At 41.0% G+C, this 18,844-nt stretch overlaps 1 protein-coding gene across 13 annotated transcripts in view; it reads left to right on the forward strand.

Annotated features, from left to right (window-relative positions):
* ABCC1 (ATP binding cassette subfamily C member 1) overlaps positions 1–18,844 on the forward strand; it is a 79,630-nt gene that overhangs the window by 34,532 nt on the left and 26,254 nt on the right. For 10 of the 13 annotated variants that reach the window (XR_007504556.1, XR_007504557.1, XR_007504554.1 and 7 more), the window contains 12 exons: positions 577–646; positions 1,457–1,583; positions 2,744–2,920; positions 3,986–4,153; positions 4,530–4,707; positions 12,203–12,287; positions 13,558–13,696; positions 14,616–14,823; positions 15,687–15,997; positions 16,864–17,063; positions 17,580–17,706; positions 18,077–18,178. Coding sequence is in view for 5 of the 13 variants with exons in the window: in XM_049791694.1 (XP_049647651.1) it covers positions 577–646; positions 1,457–1,583; positions 2,744–2,920; positions 3,986–4,153; positions 4,530–4,707; positions 12,203–12,287; positions 13,558–13,696; positions 14,616–14,823; positions 15,687–15,997; positions 16,864–17,063; positions 17,580–17,706; positions 18,077–18,178 (1,892 nt within the window). In the remaining 8 variants the exon portion in view is untranslated. Of the gene's footprint in view, positions 1–576; positions 647–1,456; positions 1,584–2,743; positions 2,921–3,985; positions 4,154–4,529; positions 4,708–12,202; positions 12,288–12,461; positions 12,675–13,366; positions 13,457–13,557; positions 13,697–14,615; positions 14,824–15,686; positions 15,998–16,863; positions 17,064–17,579; positions 17,707–18,076; positions 18,179–18,844 lie in introns of those variants that run through there. The other 3 variants (XR_007504559.1, XR_007504560.1, XR_007504561.1) reach the window with 3 other exon arrangements.

Consider the following 18,844-nt stretch of genomic DNA (forward strand, 5'->3'; position numbering starts at 1 on the left):
ATTTACATAGGCTAAGCATTTATTGCATACTTGGTTGAATTAGGAGTGGTGTGCTTTGAGTTGTTGCTGTAAAAACCTACAGATGCCAGTACCATGCAACATTTCACTGAACAGTATTTTTGGTCAAAATTATTTTATTTGGTAGTTTGATTTATTTTGCCCTATCATTCTTGTAGTAACTTGGCTTCACACATAGAATTGGCAGTTTAGGTTATGCTTCCATTGAAACACAAGTCAGAATGAGACTGCTAGTTTTTTTGAACTGACTTCGCAGTGCTCTAGTGGAGTTGCCAGATAAAGGAGGATGCAGCTGAGTAAGTCAGGATCTTTGTATAGTTGACATTCATGTACCTCCTGGTTACTGAATAAGTGTTACCTCAGAACCTCTGCTGTCTTGATAAATTCAGTAAAAGGAGAACACAAGATTTTGCTAAGCAGTGGGTTGTTCTGCTGGAAAAGGAGCTTTATACCTCTGCCTATGTGTGTTTAGATTGACTTCTTGTGGCATGATCCAGAGCATACAATTTAGCTGCTTGCATTGGCACTTTTATAAATAATGAATTTTCTACTTGTCAGCTGAAGGATGCATTGTTGTAAAAAATGCAACGTTTAGCTGGTCCAGAAATGATCCTCCTTCACTGAACAGGTAAGAACTAGTACACCCTTCGTTCCACTCCAAAATCTTGCTGCGTCATAAATCATCTGTATTTGAGTTATAAAATCTATATGCAGAAGGGTTGGTTATCTTAAAGGGGAGTAGCAAGGTATATAATGAGAGGAGAGAAAACCTCAGAGATTTCAAGCTCTTGCTGTGTGCTGCAGCTGGGATGAGCTCCATCTAGAGGATGCAGCCAGATTAGCCTCTTGTAATTATCCCTAGTGCCTCATGTTTGCACGATGTCCTCAAGAGTCTTCCTTTTAAAATCTTATTCTCGCTGAACTGTAGCCATCCTTGATGCCCGTGCTGGAGAAAACCAGTGAAGAATCTTGCACACGCTATGACTAGCAAAGTAACTAGGGTGATGCAGCTACAAGCTGTGTCTTCCCTGTGCCCTGTCCCCTTCCTTGATTTTGGCTGCTCTTTCTTGGGCCTTAAATTGCATATTCTTTGAGACAAGGATGCTGTTTGAGAAGCATCCATTGGTATTTACATTTGTGTTCAGAGAACATTTGAGAGAAATATTGGACAGGTTGTGTCACAGCGCTGGATTTTTTGATTTTTTTTTTTCCCTTCCCCTTTTGACTAATTACACATTAAGATGCTATGTCCCAAGTACAAGAAGAGCTGGGTGCTTTCTAAATGAGAGGTTTGCATTTCAGTTAAAGTTTCTGTGCTGTGTCAGCATTTGCAGTGGGTATTCACATTGCAGCCGGCTTTATATGGGCTTTTCAATAGACTATTTAACTACTGGGAAGTGCCATCAAGCAAGTCTGAATTATGTGCACTTTATTTCAGCATTAATTTCACTGTTCCTGAAGGCTCCTTGGTAGCTGTTGTTGGTCAAGTTGGCTGTGGAAAGTCTTCATTGCTGTCTGCATTACTGGGAGAGATGGACAAAAAGGAAGGCTACGTGGTTGTCAAGGTGTGATGTGTTTGAAGAATTGTTCAGCTATTTCTGGGTATTGACAGAGGGATTCTAGATTTCTAAGTGGTGTGAAGAGGGGCAGAGACAGCCTTTCAAATGAATGCATTTTTTAGCCTGATTTCCTGGCAAGCCATGTATATGCTGTAGCACGCATTCTGTATAATTGCCTGTTAAGGCTTGGTCCAACAACTTCTAAATCTGTTGGTTTCTGATTTAGCCAAATAGAATGTTGGAGGTCTCAAAGACAAGTATTCTGACAAGTCTTGTTGGCAGACAAGAACCAATACAGCCAGGAAGAGCAGTATTGGTTCATACCTTCTTAAACATCAGAGAATTACAAGGAGAGAGGGTATACCCGGATATCCAAACATGGGTAAAGCTGTTGTTGTAGTTTGTACTTTCTTAGGCATCAGAGTTGCACAGAGGTCACAGAGGAAAAATGACCTGGAAGTAAGTAAATAAGTAAAAAGTCCTTGTTTTGGATTTTACTGCTGCTGTAATGTAGGGAAGGAGAATTATTTTAAGAGCAAACCAAATATGTTGCACTTAAAAGAATGCCCATTTGGTCATCTCCAAAATTGTTCTGGAAAAATAAAGTGGGTGAAATCTGATTATTTGTGCAAAAAGAGAACTTTTCTTTTTCTTGTGCAGAACTAATCTTCAAATCAAAATATTTTGCAGTAGCTCAGTCTCTTCTTTGAAGTTACTTTTATATAACAACTTCTTCCCCTACTTTTTGCAGAAATCTCTTGGCAGGGATGCATTTGTTAAACACTTGCATTCCATAACAAATTGTGTTATGCAGAACATAATTTATAACTATATGAAAGAACTAATGAATTTTGACATTCAGTAATGGTGCAAACATATTCTCTAAACAAATGTTTCCTCCAAGTTTGTTAGAGAATCATATTTTGTTTGAAGTCCTTCATTTTCCACCAACACACTTTGTTACATTCACTTGTAGAGAGGATTATAAAAATAACAATTTGGAGGAGGCCGTAGCCCAAGAACTACTTCGTTCAGTTTTGAAATGACCATCTGCAATTTGTGAGGTGATTAGCACTGCCTGCCTCACAAAGCCCTGCTGTGGTTTGACTTTTGTGTGCAGACTTTTGGTCTAAAGTACTGAATAAGGAACTTTATTTTTCTTGCAGGGTTCAGTAGCCTACGTTCCTCAGCAAGCCTGGGTCCAAAATGCAACTCTGGAAGATAACATTATCTTTGGAAGGGAGATGAATGAGAGCCGGTACAAGCGTGTGATTGAGGCTTGTGCACTGCTGCCTGATATAGAGATTCTTCCTACAGGAGACAAAACAGAAATAGGAGAAAAGGTATTTAAATACCCACTCTGCCTTAACAGTGTTATTGCTAGTAGTAAAGGCCATATGACTTCTATTCTACTTTACCTTAAAGTTGTATTGAATTTAAAACATTCAGATTAGAAGTTCCTCTAGAATAAAAGACAAATTTGAACAGTACAGTTTTCCTTGTCTTTAAGCCTCAAAGGGGAGGAAACCTGTCCTCAATTACAAATGCAAAAGCTTCTTGCAATGACAGTTTTTAATTGCCTCTAAGTTACCATGGTCACAGAGCAGGAGAATGTATGGAAACAGGAAAACAAGAATCTTCTGAACACTTCAGCTTCGTTTAAAACAAGCAAACACCTCCCCAACCCCCCACCAAAACCCAAAAAACAGACCACAAAAACAACTACCACCCCAAAACTGGCCCGTGGCTGCAAAAGTATGTGTGGTGTGGGATTTAGAAACTTGCACAGATGTTGTCGTGCCCTGCTGTGGGAGCAGGACTGGGTGTCCCCTAACCATGTGGCCAGCAAGTTACATGTATGTAACCTGCTTGGTGTTCTGCTAAGCTGATGTTCTCCAGAAGACATGGGTGTATAGGGATATGTGCTTTGCCTGCTGACTAGTTATAGGTGGGGTATAGCTGCCAGCTGCCAGCCCCAGATTCAGTAAAGGGTGCAGCTTTATCTTCCTTATTGGTCAGCAAATCAATCAAATTCTAGAGCATGAACAGAGTTTGTTTATTAAATCGGAGGCAGCACTGCAAATATACAGCTGAGAAGAAAAGTAACCTCAGTGCAGAGTTAGGTAGGTCAGTCTGAATTAACTGCTTTACAAGACTAGCAAACACTTTTTTTTATTAGTCCCTCCCTGACAGTGAGAACTTAAGATGTGCTTCATTCCAAGAGGAGATTGACTGTGATTGCTTATGCTGTTGTGGTAGTGAAATTATTTGTGATGGAGATCCGTTTCATACAATGCTGGAATTTCTCTAACTTGCATAAATCACCTATGACTTGTGTCTTTCACAAACTGTAGCAAGACATCTCTTTTCAGCTGTAAATTAAGGATCATATTTTCTTGTTTCCCCAGGGTGTGAATTTGTCTGGAGGACAGAAACAGCGAGTCAGTCTTGCTCGGGCGGTTTACTGTAACGCAGATGTCTATTTATTTGACGATCCTTTATCAGCTGTCGATGCTCATGTTGGGAAACATATTTTTGAAAAAGTTATTGGACCAAAAGGAATCCTGAAAAATAAAGTATGTCATAATGAGATAGTTGTCTCTAGAGAATGATTTGGTTTTGTTTGCTGACTTCAAATGATTCCAAGTTTGTCAAGTTGCATATTGAGACTTTTGTTTCAGACGTCTGAAAAATGAAAGGATCCTTCTGAGATTTTTAGAGGACTTTTATAAAACACTGAGTTTTTATAATGAAATGTGCTGTGGTTTCTGTAATTCAAAATTCTTTGATGGAAAAAATGAAGACAAGGACAGTATTTTTTTGTTAAAAATGCTGCATGCCTGCCCACAGTTATTAGTGTATTGTACACAATTCAAGCAGCAAGAGCAGTAGTTCAACCATTGTATTAACTGATTTGAGATATTAGAAAAACGTTTTTCTTTTGCTATTTAGACACGGGTTTTGGTAACCCACACGATCAACTATCTGCCTCAAATGGATTCAATTCTGGTAATGTGTGACGGAGAAATCTCTGAGATGGGCTCCTACCAGGAGCTGCTGAAGCAAGACGGGGCTTTTGCAGAGTTTCTTCGTACATATGCTAATGCTGAACAAAGCATGGACAACAATGGTAAGCTTACAAATAAATTCTTTTGGGATAAACTGGTGTGTGCCATCTTAAGGGAGTCATGTTAACGGAAAAATAGTAGTAGTGGAAGGAAGGTTAAAAGAAATTACTATTTCTTCTGATACACTTGTAAGTAGAGATGCTTATTTCTTGAGGGCATTGAAGGTTCTGAGATTAAACGCACATTCTTTCTTAAAGTTTAGGAAAATGTGGAGCAGATCTGTAGTAAAATTCCTCTCACTTAGAGCAGAATTCAGATGGTTGTGAGATCAAGTAAAGGCCAGCTGGGGTTTACACACTCTTCCTGTGTGCTTATTAGGATGTGTCATCTTTATGCAGATAATTCCTTTGGGGATGGGGAGGAGGAAGAAACAACTCATTTTTCTAGCTGACATCTCTGACTCCCGCTTCTGCTTTACAAAACAGCTGTAGAGCTACACTGATATGGGACTATACTTTAGAGATATTTTTTTTTTACCTGCTGACGGTTGCAGTATTGGTTATTAATGAGGGAACTTATTTTGCCTCCAGCCTGTTTTCTTCACCAGCTTGCCTGTAGTGATTTCCTGACACTCCTCCATATGCTCATGCCAAAAAGTACGGAGGGGTGCTTGCACTGTGCTCACTGGGGTTAAGTTGTTGCTGTGTGTCATGGTTTAAGCCCAGCCAGCAGCTAAGCACCACGCAGCTGCTTGCTCACTTCTCCCCTCTCCCGGTGGGATGGAGGGCAGAATTGGAAGAAAAAGGTAAAACCTTGTGGATTGAGATAAGGACAGTTTAATAGGACAACACAAGGAGAGAAAAAGTAACAACAACAATACTAATAAAAGAATGTATAAAGCAAGTGATGCACAGTGCAGTTGCTCACCAGCTAGAACCCCATGGTCAGCCTGTTACCAAGCAGCAATTCCACACCCCCCCCCCACCCCCCCCACCCCCCCCCCCCCCGCCCCAGCTCCCCCAGTTACATAGTGAGCATGAATATCACATTTTATTGAATATCCCCTTGGCTATTTCAGGTCAGCTGTCTTGGCTGTGCCCCCTCCCAGCTTCTTGTGAAAATTAACTCTACCTGAGCTGAACCCAGGACAGCATGTGCTTGAGGCCTGTTTGGTAGCAAATGCTGGCTGCTGAGTGATCCAGAGCAGGCTCTCCAGAACAGTGGAGGGACTGTACCCACTTTTCCCTTCATCTTCCATTTGGAAAACCCTTGGTTCCCACCCATTCCCTAGAGGGAAAGCAGAGGCATTTTTTTATTCTATTCATCACATTCCCATCACAGACAAAAGAGAAATGGTGCCACTTTTAGCTGCACTGATAGAGCTGTGAAGTGTTCAAAGAGGTGTTGAATAGCTGTCTTTGGCAAGGGGCTGCTCCTGATGCTCATCTTAAAGTTCCTTGTGTGAGGGCTGTGATGGTCTGCCTTATTCTCTGAAGCTGCCCTCTGCTGTCCAGGCTGACAACACAGACTGCCCTTGGAGGCTGTGAAAGAGCAGTTTCCTTCCTGGATGTGCAAGGTGGCATCTTCTCCAGCTGTCCTTGGTGGGGAGTTGGATTTGGGGGTGATATGTCGAGCTGAGGCTGAAGGTTAGGATGCGCTGCTGTAGGCTAGCTCTCCTCTTGGAAAAGTCTCTTGATGTGTGTCAGTTGTCACTCTGCAGACTGTGATGCTGGTTTGGGTGGACACTGTAAACAGCAAGTGCTGTATGGGTGGGGTCTCCCACTGTGAAAAACACTGTGGGAAGACATTTTATGAAAGCAGAATCAGGCTAACTTCTGTGTATTTTCTGTAGGTGTTCCTATAGCTACTTTGGGCACAGTCAGACTTGTTGCAGTCTTCAGTGTACGAGACTTCTGGAGACAAATTAACTTTCTCTGCGCTTCCCTAGGAAGTTAACAAGTTGACTCGTGCAAAGATTTGCATTCTTTAATAGCCTTGTTCTCTTAGCCTTTGTCACCTCCCCTTTCCAAGCACATGGTAGGTTTGGAAGTCCTTTACATTAAACTAATTTACTTTACTTTTCCATTTAAATACTGAAACTTCTTTAGGAAAGTGAGCCAGTGCTTTATCTTTTGCCATGCTTCTCTGCAGTTGTCTAATAAAAGGCACTTTTAACTTCAGTACAACCCTGGTGATTTGGAGAGGATTGCCATGTCACAGGCATGGCCTATTTGCAGCAAATTTGTTTCTCACTTTTGGTCAAGGGATCTTTTGCCAGGGGTAAAAAGTGAAAAATAGGGGCATTATTTGTCTGATTCACAGCAATAATATTATCAGATGTGTAAAAAATTACTAAATATTATTAAAAATCACAGGTTCTTGGATAAACGCAGTAATCTGTGATGGGAGTCAACCTAAGCTAGGTGGAGGGGATCTGCATACCCACTTTAAAAGGGAGGTTCCCTTATATCTGAAGCTACATGTTGGCAGCCTGAAAACACTTAAGCTGGAGCAAAATAGAAAACTGTGCATTGGTGCTTTCTGGCTAGAACACATCCTGCTTCTGCAAGGGTAGGAAAAATTCTCCTCCTACCCTGCCTCTGAGGTTTGGCTGCGAGTGTGCTCCCCATTGACTCCCAGCCCTTCTCTCCCATTTGGATTCCTGAGGGTTACCTGCTGTCTGTGTGCTGTACTGCTGCCTTTCCCATCCTCGGCTTCAGGGTGTTTCTTCTGTGTAATTCTTCTTGCTTTTAGCAGTTGTTCCATTCACTGCTGGCACTTAGCGTGGCTGATTTGGTCATGCCAGTACTACTTCTGCCTATGCAGACTGGTCTGTAGTCATAGATGTGCCCTTGACTCCTGTGAGTGTTTCTTTTCTGGTGGAGTCCAGTGTCTCTGACTTCCCCCCTGTTGCTGCAATACTTCTTGCTGTAGAGGTAGCAAATAGTTACTTTAAGATTACCTTTCTTACAACTGTTTTCCCTTGTTGTTATAGACGCTTGTGACAAATTGGAGGAGCCAATTTGTAGTGAATAAAAAAGGTCGAATTTATTAGCAAGCGATAAAAGAGCAAAACAGCGCTGGGCGGCCGGGCAGGCAGTGCTCCGCCACAAGCTCGCAACTTTCTGTTATAGTTACATTCCTTTTATACAGTTTATGCACCCCTCCCTTGTCAATCTTCACCTTGTCTTGTTTCTCTCTTTTTTTCCTTTGCTCGTGTAGGTTCATTATTGGGCGGATTCGGTCCATCTTCTCAAGGGGAAGTGTCTTTTTGATGTAGAATGTCTTTTGTTGTGGAGATATGTAGTCCTGGTAGAGTTAATCCCCTTATCTAGTAAATTATAGCTGTTGTCTTTCTCTTCCTTATCTAGTAAGTTATATTTGTTATTTTTCCTCGTGACTTTTACGCAACATTTAAGCACTTGGGTTTTTTGGGGTTTTTTTTTGGTTTTGTTTTGGTTTTTTTTTTTTTTTTTACACAAAGCATTCGTTTAATCACAATGTGTGTCTTCCCCCTTCCCGATTAGTATGTAAGTAAATTATCATATTGTTGTTTTAACACCATTAGCCGAATTGATTCTATTCTGCTTTGAACAAGGGCTACAAGTTTTATCTAAAATACACGGATCAAAGGTCAAGATTAGCAGTAAGACTTTTAGGGGTAATTGTGGAGAATGTCTCTACCCCCATGTGCGATTTCATGAACAAAGTTAACCCGTTCATTACATTGTCTCCTATGCAAACTAATGCAGCAGATGTTACTCTTTGTTTTAACGTGGTGGTTGGGGTTTTGCTGTTTTTTCCAAACGGCTTCAGCATAAACTTTGGTTTGGCCTTGAAAAGTCTGGAGCTATTTTTAGTGTTTGTGGGGAGTCTTTGGTCTTGACTGCAGTGTCTGGAAGATAGAGATGTACCACACAATTAGTAATTAGAAATCTGGTTTACATTGTGTCGGGTGTGCTTCAGATGGCGGTCTCCCCAGCATTTGGCTCTATGACTTTGCAGGCAAATAAAAGGCTGAAAGACCTTTCAATGACTACTCAGTTAAGGTTGGTTTTTTTTTTTTTTTTTTTTTTGTTTTGTTTTTTTGTTTAATATGAGAATTGTCAGCACAACAGGCTTACTCAGTTTTACTTTTGAGGAAGAAAGGGGTAAAAGTACTCTGAGAACTGCTAAGGGTCTGGACTGTAAGTTTTAGTTCAACAATCTGTGTATCTTGCATATCTTGAAAGGAAGTGTGCTGATCTGTCACTTGTGGCTATTCAATGTGAATGTCCTTGGGTTTCTTCTTTAATTTTGTGGACTTAATTCCCCAAATTCCAGCTGTTGTTCTGTACAAAGTAGAAATCTGCTTTCTGGAAAAGATAGTATGACACAGGCGTAACATTTGCAGGGCCTTGCTTGGCCTCTGTATAAATTGCTTCCCAATTGCAGCAGTGAGAAAAAAAATTTAGATTTTTTTTTTTTTCAAGTGCTGAGTTTGCAAGGAAGATAGCTTCCTTGCTGAATAGCTTTATATTATATGCTAGGTAGTAGTGTGTATTTCATAATAAAAATTAATTCCACATTACAGGCTGCAGTTTCATATCTGCAAGGAAAAAGCATTGTGCCCTCATGGTTAATGCTATCTCCCAGTAAAGCCTAGTACACCTGCATTTTGTGGCTCTGCTTCTTTCTAACAGCATCAGGCTGAATTAAGCTTAATAGCAGTGTTGGATAGTTAAGATAACTTGTGTGATGCCTGTAGGGATGGTTGGGCGTTTCTCTCCTTTCTGATTCCTTGGGAGGCAAGAGTTAAATATTGAGATGTGTTGGCTCTTTTCCAAATGTTGTTGTGGAATTTGGAATGGTAATTCAGGAAACACCTGTCTTCATCAGGAAATAATCTGGCTTTCTCTTAAATTCACTTTACTACTAGCAAAATTCATCTCTTTCTTTTCTCTCTTGTAAAGCAAAAGCTATTTGCAGCCTCTGCCTCAAATGGCAGAAGCAAATACTGTTAGGGTATCAAGATGCTTGGAAGAGTGAAGTACCTCACTATTTCTTAATCTGTCTATGCAGGATGATGACTGGGCGCTACACAGTAGATGAGACTAAACCTGTGCTATCACAGCTCACCTTCTCTCATTGCAGTTACATGACTAAAACAAGGGAGAATAGCAGAGCTGTGGGAGGAGAGACATAGCCAGGTAGACAAAAGTTGCCACTCTGAAAACATGATGCTTTGTATCTTTAATGTTAAGGTCAGGGACTCTCTTAAGATTCTTGAATGAAGTCTCATCCCCACCACTGGGGAAAATGCGTATGGTAGTTCCCTGTACGTAGTGAGTTTTTCTGTCATTGTCAATATGAGGCCACTTTAGAGTCACTTTTTTTGATGATCTCTTAGTGCATATCTTGAAATGAAGTTTCTTGATGGTTCACTTGTAGCTGTCTGGTTTTGATTTTTTTCTTTTTACTCAAGGCTGGTTTTTTTTGACTGTGTATGAGGCTTGGGATTAAAAAGAGGTCCATTTCAGCAAATTTGATCCTGCCTTGGGCATTTCTGGTTTTGTGGTTTAGGTTGTGCTACTTGGATGTGTTTGTGTTTGTAAAGATTGAAAATGGTTGAGTGTGTTCTGGAAAAAGTTAATTGTATATACTTTTAGACTCAGATCCTTCATTAGAAGGAATGATTCAACCTCTGGAAACAGGTAACTGCTTCTTTGCCATGTGGCTTCATATTAGTGCTTGTGTTGGAGTAATATGAGTAGCTGCAGTTCTCGAAGAACTTTGTTTGCACAATAGAATGTATTTGCTTGGTTTGCATGGTACTTGTTTGTGTGATGCTACAACAGTTGGTGTGTCAGCTTGTAGATAACTCAGCAGCAGCAATTCTTTATCTCAAACACTTCCATAAGGAAGCTTTAAATAAACTTTAAAGGTGTACCCTGGACTTAGGAGTGTAGTGAGTGTACCCAGAGAGGCATCGTAGGTAATTTTTGTTCTCATATGTGTATTCAGTACTTCGCAGCTGTTCCCTTTTATTATTTCTGGACACATTTTTCAACAGAGCCCTCATTAGTGAGCTTATACCCTAGGTGCACATGCCAGATTTACTATGGCAATCTTGAGCATTTTTTGTTCTCAGGAGGTAAATGCAATATAAGGAGGAAATCTTTGTAGCCTACAACACAAAATCAAATTTAAGAGCCATTAGGGCAGGATGGTTTATTTGCGGTTTTGTTTTGTTCATGTGGGCTTAGAACTTCAGTGGTGCTCATATGATGCTAGAATGCTTGCTGGTTTTCATATGGGAGCCTTTCAAAAGGAATGCCGTCAAATGCTTAAAAAACCCAGCAGTCCCATATTGGTTTGCTCTCATTCATATAAATAAAAATAACAACTAAATCATTGAACTTTTACCTTTTTCACATTTTCTGCTTTCTTCTGCTTCTAGACCACACTGAACACTTTAGCTTTGGGTTTTTAGACTAATGAACCAATGTTCAATTTGCAGACACAGGAGGGAACAGCTTTATGTTCAAGGAGTCCACGCTTAATGTATTGATGAACTGGTTTATGCATATGTTTTGCTTTAGTATAAAACCATGAAAACTTCAGACTCTAGATCTACATAAATTTTCCTGCATATATTTTGAATAGATGCAGGTGGGCTTTTTTGTTTGCACAAGCCCTTTAAAATGCAAAATTCTGAATTAACTTTCATACTTGAAAATGGAGTTCTGTTGAATTGACAGTTAATTTTTTAGGAGTCAGTCAGTTGGTTTGTATTATGAAAATGACGACATAACTTGAACCTAGAAGTTTTACTCACAGCACTGTATATTATACTGTATTAAGTTGCTCAGAGAAAGCTTAATATTTGAAGCTGACAGGTTTTGTGAAGTGTTTTAGACAACTGTCTCATGTGTGTTGCATCTTGTTACAAATGGGATGTTATGGGATAACGACTTTTTTTTTTTTGAGAAGTGATGTTCATAGAAAGATCTTGTGTTTAAATTAATCTTGATTCCTATGGTTGCTTAAAAACACAAGGCTTTTGCATGTTGCTTCCTGCTTAATTTTGCAGGAAGGCTCAAAGTTAATAGCACATGTCTTCTGTTCTTACAGCTTTACTCCATCATTTACTAGAATGTCTTCTCATTGGATTCTAAAATGAAAATATTTATAGCTAACTGTGTAAAAGATGTGGTTTGAAAAGGAGTGGTTGGATTGTTTGTTTGTTTGTTTTTCCACAAAGTGAGTCATAATGTGACTTCGTATTGCATGCTTTAACATGAAGTATGTCCTCATAATTATATTACGTTATTATTACTGACCTACATTTGGTAGGAAAATAGAAAAATAAATGTTCATTGTCTTGGCAACTAGTCCTGTTGGGGGTGGAACTAAACTGATTTGTTCACCTGGTCAATTATCTGTTATTACATGTAAATATTTACTTGTGTTTCCCCCTTTGTTTGCACATTAGGATTGCACCTGGCATTTAGGATTGAAATGAAACCTTTGTATCTTTTTGCTTACTATTTTTGTGTTTACTCCCCCCCCCCCCAGATACAAATAGTCCATCTGGAAAGGAAGGAAAGCCTATAGAAAATGGAGTCCTTGTGAATGAAGTCCCTGGAAAGTTGATGCATAGGTGTGTAGTCTCTTTTTCTTTCTCTCTCTCTTTTTTTTTAAAAATCTTTTTTCCCTTTTCCATCCTGTTACCCAGCTGTGGACAAATAGTAATTTGGTGTTTATGGTATTTCTTAGAGAGAAATGCATCGTGCTGTATCCGGCAGCCTGAGAGAGGTGGGGTTGCTGCCGCTCCATGGCTCCAGGTCCTACAGTAGCAAGGCTGAAGATATACTCCCAGCAGGCACACGCACATAGAGCGTACATACACACCATGTGTATACATGGCCAGCCACACAGATCACGGACACTTGGAGCACCCACACAAACACAGCGCCAAATGGCCTCATTCTGTTCCTATCTCTGGCTCAACAGGATGGCAGTCCACTAGTGAGAATATAATATATGTGTATGTACAAAGTAGATCCCTCCTCTAGTTGGGTTCAAGGATAGTCTGTCCAACAGCTGCCCTTGGATCCCAGTCTTCCCAGTTGCTCGCGTCTGGGCATACAAACCTCTGAGGCTGCAGCCTTGCTCCAGTTGCTGATACAGACTGTTGCACATGTATGCCTGCACACACAGAGCTCTTACGCTACTCTTCTTCCCGTGTGAAGAAATGATTGTGTTGTAGCAAGATACCATGGGCTCGGCTTGTGTGAAAGGGAGAGTATTGTATTGGCTAGTGCAGCTTTCATATGCTTTCCCAAGGCTTTTGCATATAACTATGGGATGGGATGAAGTGCTAAGTGGACCCATAGTCTGACGTACAGCTGCTATTATGCTTGAGAGAGGCCAAAGGTAATCACCCTGATGATACCTTCCCAAAATTAATCTCATAGTCTATGCCTTATTCGTATGGTGATCTGGAGATACTATATTTCTGGAAGTACAATTGCCCATTTTGATGCCAGTGTGGGTACCCTTTTTGCACTTCAGCATCTGTACTGGATATGATGATACGGTTTGTAAAGGCTGGTGTTGATGATCACCAAGCATTTTTTGTTCGGGAGTTTGATTGCTTAACCAAGGCTTCTTTGACTGGCTAGCCTGTTACTCGTATCTGAAGATGGACACTTGAGAACTGAATGCCATCAGGGAGGACTAGGAGTGTGCTGTGAGGGGATCAGGGAAGCAGTAGTAACCACCGGCCTGATGATGACTGGTTAGGAGACTGATTATCACCAGAGACATGTAAGCCACTGACTTGGAGCTGTGGACTGTTGAAGTCTATTTATGAAGTAAACACCTGGCCTATATCATGCTAAGACTGAAAAATAAATATCTTCAAACAGGCAACTCAGTAACTCTTCAACATACAGCAGAGACACCGGGAAGTCACAGCACCAGAGCAGCACAGCAGAGCTGCAGAAGCCGCTTGCTGAAAAGAATTCCTGGAAGCTGACGGAGGCTGACACAGCGAAGACTGGGAGGGTAAGGTCTCCTTTTCCACTTCTGCACTCTCTTTCCGTTCCAGAAAAATACACGGGCTTCAGGAGAAAATAACTTCCAAAGACCATGTAACTGGGGTGAGAAAGGTCTGTGTGGATTCTTGGACTTGCTGCTTGTTGTGTAGTACTTCATGGAAGTGTTGCTGTGCCTTCTGTTCCCAAAGCCGAGCCCCAGGTTTGCATGCAGAAAGAGTGCTGACACCAAACCTGTTGTTTAAGACGATGGGCCTGACCACGTCAAAGTTTAAAAGAAGAAATTAAAGCCTTGCAACTATTTCTTAGAGAAAGGTTGTGACAAATTAGGTGACGTAATGAAATCTGCCCTTCAGCATAAGGAGCTGGAGTTGACTTAGATGAATTTAAGCCAAGTTTCCACACAAGAAGACACAAGAATCTAATCCCAGGATACCCAGGGCTTTCTGAGAAACGTAAGAGTGAGGTTCCTGGGAAAATGGCAATTACACCTCCTAGCAGTGTTGCTTGAATCCTCTGGTTAAAGATAGATCATAGGATACAAGCCATGTGGAGCAAGGATTTGATTAAATGCTATATAATCTTGTGGTAAAAAGAGCGTGCCAAAAACTGGAACTCCTCAGTGAAGTTTTTGGCTCTGCCACTGATGCTCTGTGTTACTTCAGGCAGCTCTCTCCCTACCCTTCCCTTTCCTTGGAAGACAAGGGAAAGGTTATGTGTGCCTGGGATGTCAGGTTTGGCACATCTCCACAGAACCACTTTGCAGCTTGTGTAGCCAAACAGCGGCTCTCTCGAGTGCAACTGTTGTGTTTTTATGGCCTGATGCAGAGATATTGACTTTAAATAGGGGGAATTGCTGGTTTTGAAACTTAATCTGCAAAATTAATATTTCCCCCCCCCCCCCCCCCCCCCCCCCCTTCTGTCTTCAGGTGAAGGCAACAGTGTACTGGGACTATATGAAAGCAATTGGACTCTTCATCTCTTTTTTGAGCATTCTGCTCTTTATGTGTAATCATATAGCCTCCCTGGCTTCCAACTACTGGCTAAGTTTATGGACAGATGATCCTGTTATCAATGGGACACAGCAGTACACAAATGTCAGACTGGGAGTGTATGGAGCACTGGGAATTTCTCAAGGTTTGCTTGGTCTTTTCTATTTTAAGATTAGCTGGTTCAGAATGCTTCTAATGTTCTTGGTGATCTTGTATCCCCAGAACTGCAGCAGCAGTTTACTAAAGATTTGAGAGTGGGGTGGTTTTTTTCTTTTTCTTTGTAGAAAGATGAAAAACTTGAGTGAATAAAAAAAGGGCAAGCAAACCAACCTATAAAATTATTTACTTAGTGAATATGGTTTTCTTTTGTTTGTACAAAACAAGAATGAAAGTGGTTTGCAGGGGCTGATGAGCCAGCAGCTGGTGATAAAATGTCTGACCCAGGAAATGGCTTCTTAGGCTGTAAACAAACTGTGCTAGCCTGGTTCGCAGGGACAGTTTGTCACAGGAAGCCATTGCTATGCTGCCTCCCTTGCAGCCACGGCCTGGCTGAGCTGTGTAGGCAGGTGTTTCCTCTGACTGTTTGAGGGTCCATCCGAGGCACCACGGGGAGGCTAGCTCTGCATCTTTTTGTGTGTCCTTTTTGTGGTCACTCCAAGTACCTCATTTCAGAATTGCCATAAAAATCCTTCCATAAAAACTAAATGCTATGTTAAAATTCAGTGGTCTTTACTCAAGGAAAGTGGTCAAATATTACAAAAAATTTTGTAATGGAGAAACAACTTCTTCCGTGAGTGAAATGTGGTGTTTTCACTGATTTTTCTCTCTTTTTTTTTTTTTTTAATTTTTTTTAAAAATTACTTGAAGTAGCTGCTGAGTCTACTTGTAGTGAACCCTAGTTCTCAGGATTATTGTACTAGAGACTTGCTAATGCAAAGTGATGATAAAATTAAGGAAAATGTTTTGTGTGAGAGGTGGAAGCAGTTAAAAACAAGTCATCTTTTCTAGGTGTTGCTGTGTTTGGCTACTCGATGGTTGTGTCAATAGGGGGAATATTTGCTTCACGACACCTGCACCTTAACCTGCTGCACACCGTCCTCAGGTCTCCAATGAGTTTCTTTGAACGTACACCCAGTGGAAATCTGGTGAACCGTTTCTCTAAGGAGATAGATACCATTGACTCCACCATTCCACCAATCATCAAGATGTTCATGGGCTCGACATTTAATGTGATTGGTGCTTGTATCATCATTCTGCTGGCCACACCTATAGCTGCTGTCATTATTCCACCTCTGGGACTTATCTACTTGTTTGTCCAGGTAGGGGGGTTTACCTGGGGGCACTGGGACCAGCAGTCACTTGTCCTCTGTTAATGAAGACAGTTCTTTTCTGACTCTGCACTGGGATGGATTTTAATGTGTTTGACTTGAGTCATGCTTGACTGACTGTGATTTGCATGGTTTCTTGTTTAGCTGATGTCAGAAGATCATTTCCTTCCTTTGTCAAGTGTAGAGTGACTTCTGTGCAGAAGGTAATCCTTGAATACCAAAGCAGGCTTTATAAAAATGCCATTAGATTTTTGAGGCAAATTTTGTATAGCTTGTTGCTCAGAGCCCAAATATGGAAAATGTATGGGCTTTTCTAAAACTAGCTTCCCAACAAAAGAGAGCCTTTAGAGCATTGCTGATGTGCCTGTTTCATCAGAATATTGTTTATAGAGCAAGAGGAACAATGTCAGCCTTTCAGTCCTGTCTTGTGTAGGCAGAGTGTGCTTGCTTCACTCTTGCTTTACTCTTAGAAATCTAGTAGAGCCAGTACAGATCAGAGAGAAGCTAGGTTTTGACTTTGACTCTTGAATTAGTAAATCAATTGGGCTGCATCAGTAAACCTTAAAGGCAGTGATGTGTGTGTTTTATAGTGTTGAACTAAGCTTTCAGAGAGGAGAAAGAGGAGAATGTGGCTATGGCATGAGGTGGTTTGATTGGTGGTTGTTTAAAGACAGCAGCATGTATGTATGTAATGGTCTTCAGGCCTAGAAGTGTTGGAGAAGGCTTGTATTCTTATGTGTAAGTTGAATCTCTGTAGCTGACAGCCCAAATGGCAGGGAACTAACTCTCTTACGATTCCCTTCGTCTTTTCAGATGCAGTCTGTATGTAACCATAATTCTCATACTCTGATTTGCAGAGATTTTATGTGGCCACTTCTCGTCAGCTCAAACGCCTTGAGTCTGTCAGTCGTTCTCCTGTATATTCTCACTTCAATGAGACCCTCCTGGGAGTCAGTGTCATTCGAGCCTTTGAGGAGCAGAAACGTTTCATAAAGCAGAATGACATGAAAGTGGATGAAAATCAGAAAGCTTATTATCCAAGCATTGTTGCAAACAGGTAACAGTGGGGTTGAAATATTTGAAATATTGAAAGGCAGTTATATAGGGAGGGCATGGTTCTGCTGCCTGTGCTTCTTATAAATAACAGCTCTCAGCATACTTGTCCAGGGTAGGGAAGCCTGTGTGGATATATCTGTTTCACAGATGTTTTGCTTAAACTTCTGTGACGAAATGAAGATTACTTCCGAATTTTTTTTCTTTCTGAAAGTTCCTGCCTTACTTCTGGGTAATTTTTTTTTTTTTTAAAGTTTTGATTCATTGATCCCAATGTTAACCACAACTGCTTTCTCAACTAAGACAGGAATTTATGTACCTGAAAGTTTTATTAATTTTGGATGCCTCTGGGTTTGCATGCTGCTGGAGCAGAATATCAAATACCTTGCAGTTCCTGTGTCACTGGCAGTACACAGGTGCCATATCACTAATCTTTCCAAAAAACAACACGTGTGACAGAACAATTGATTGGCCACATTCCTAATTTTCTGTGAGTGCATTACATTTTTCTGTCTTGCAGGTGGCTGGCTGTCCGTCTGGAGTATGTAGGGAACTGTATTGTCCTCTTTGCAGCATTGTTTGCAGTGATGGCACGCAACAAACTCAGTGCAGGACTTGTTGGCCTTTCAGTGTCCTACTCACTGCAGGTAATTTTACCTTTTTTAAAGGAAAAAAAAAAAAGAAGCTCTGAATTGTAAGACTGCATCAGAAAGTTAGAACCTTGCTATGGCTTTGGAGGGAAAACTAATATAAGGAACATAGAGAATACTACCTACAAATAGCATCTGGGAAGTTCCTTCTGTGCTTTGCCTGTGTTAGGGGATGGGGCTAAGACAACTCATCCTCTGCATATGAAAGGCATCTGGACTTTTCTCCTATCCAGCACTGATAAGCCAAGATCTCATCTGTGTTCATGCATTCCATGAACTTCCAGTGCTTTGGTTGTTTTGTGTTTTTTATTTATTGCAGGTAACATATTTGGTGTAAACTGCTTCTAGGCTTCTTTTCTTCTTGCAGATTACAGCGTACTTGAACTGGCTAGTTCGCATGTCATCTGAGCTGGAAACCAACATTGTTGCTGTAGAAAGAGTCAAAGAATACGCTGAAATGGAGAAGGAGGTACATTGAGTTGTCCACCATGCCTGTAGAAGTTAGTGCCCTGTTCTGAGGTCTCGCCCACAGCCTGGCTGAATGGGTTGTGGAGAGTGCAGCTAGGCATGTCCTTTCAGCTGAGGGATGGGACAGAGCTTAGTGCTCTCAGTGCTCTCCCTCTAGGGACAGACTATATCTTGGCATGTAGTTCCTGTGGGTGCGTTTGAGGTGTACCCACTGATATTTACACAGTGTTATTTAGGAAATGTGCTGTTCTGCCATGGGCTAAGCAGTGGAGCTGTACAAATGTTTTGGTTTCCTAAGTGCTTAAACTTTTTTTTTTTTTAATTTGTGTTTCACTTTTTGCTCTCAGTGTGGGGAGTAAAGAGGATTTACTTTTTTTGTTTTGATTCATATCGCCTAACAACTCATTTCATCTGCAGTTGTACCCCTTTTGGCCTACAGAACAGAGTTCCCTATGGCTTCTCTGTGCCACGCCTGTCACTTGAACCTGAGTTGAGTCACTATTTTTACAGCCAAACCTTATGAGGACCCTTCCTAGAATTTTCTTCTCAGGTTCTCGTAGCAGACCAGTGTTTATACAGTTAAAAGGCTTTCTGTCTGGCACTGGCAGTGAATGCAGTGGGGTGTGTTCTCTCCTCTCCCACCTCTGTGGGAAGCTGAGGCAGCAGC

The sequence above is a fragment of the Accipiter gentilis genome, chromosome 33 (assembly GCF_929443795.1).
Source record: "Accipiter gentilis chromosome 33, bAccGen1.1, whole genome shotgun sequence".
Taxonomy (NCBI): Eukaryota; Metazoa; Chordata; class Aves; order Accipitriformes; family Accipitridae; genus Astur; species Astur gentilis.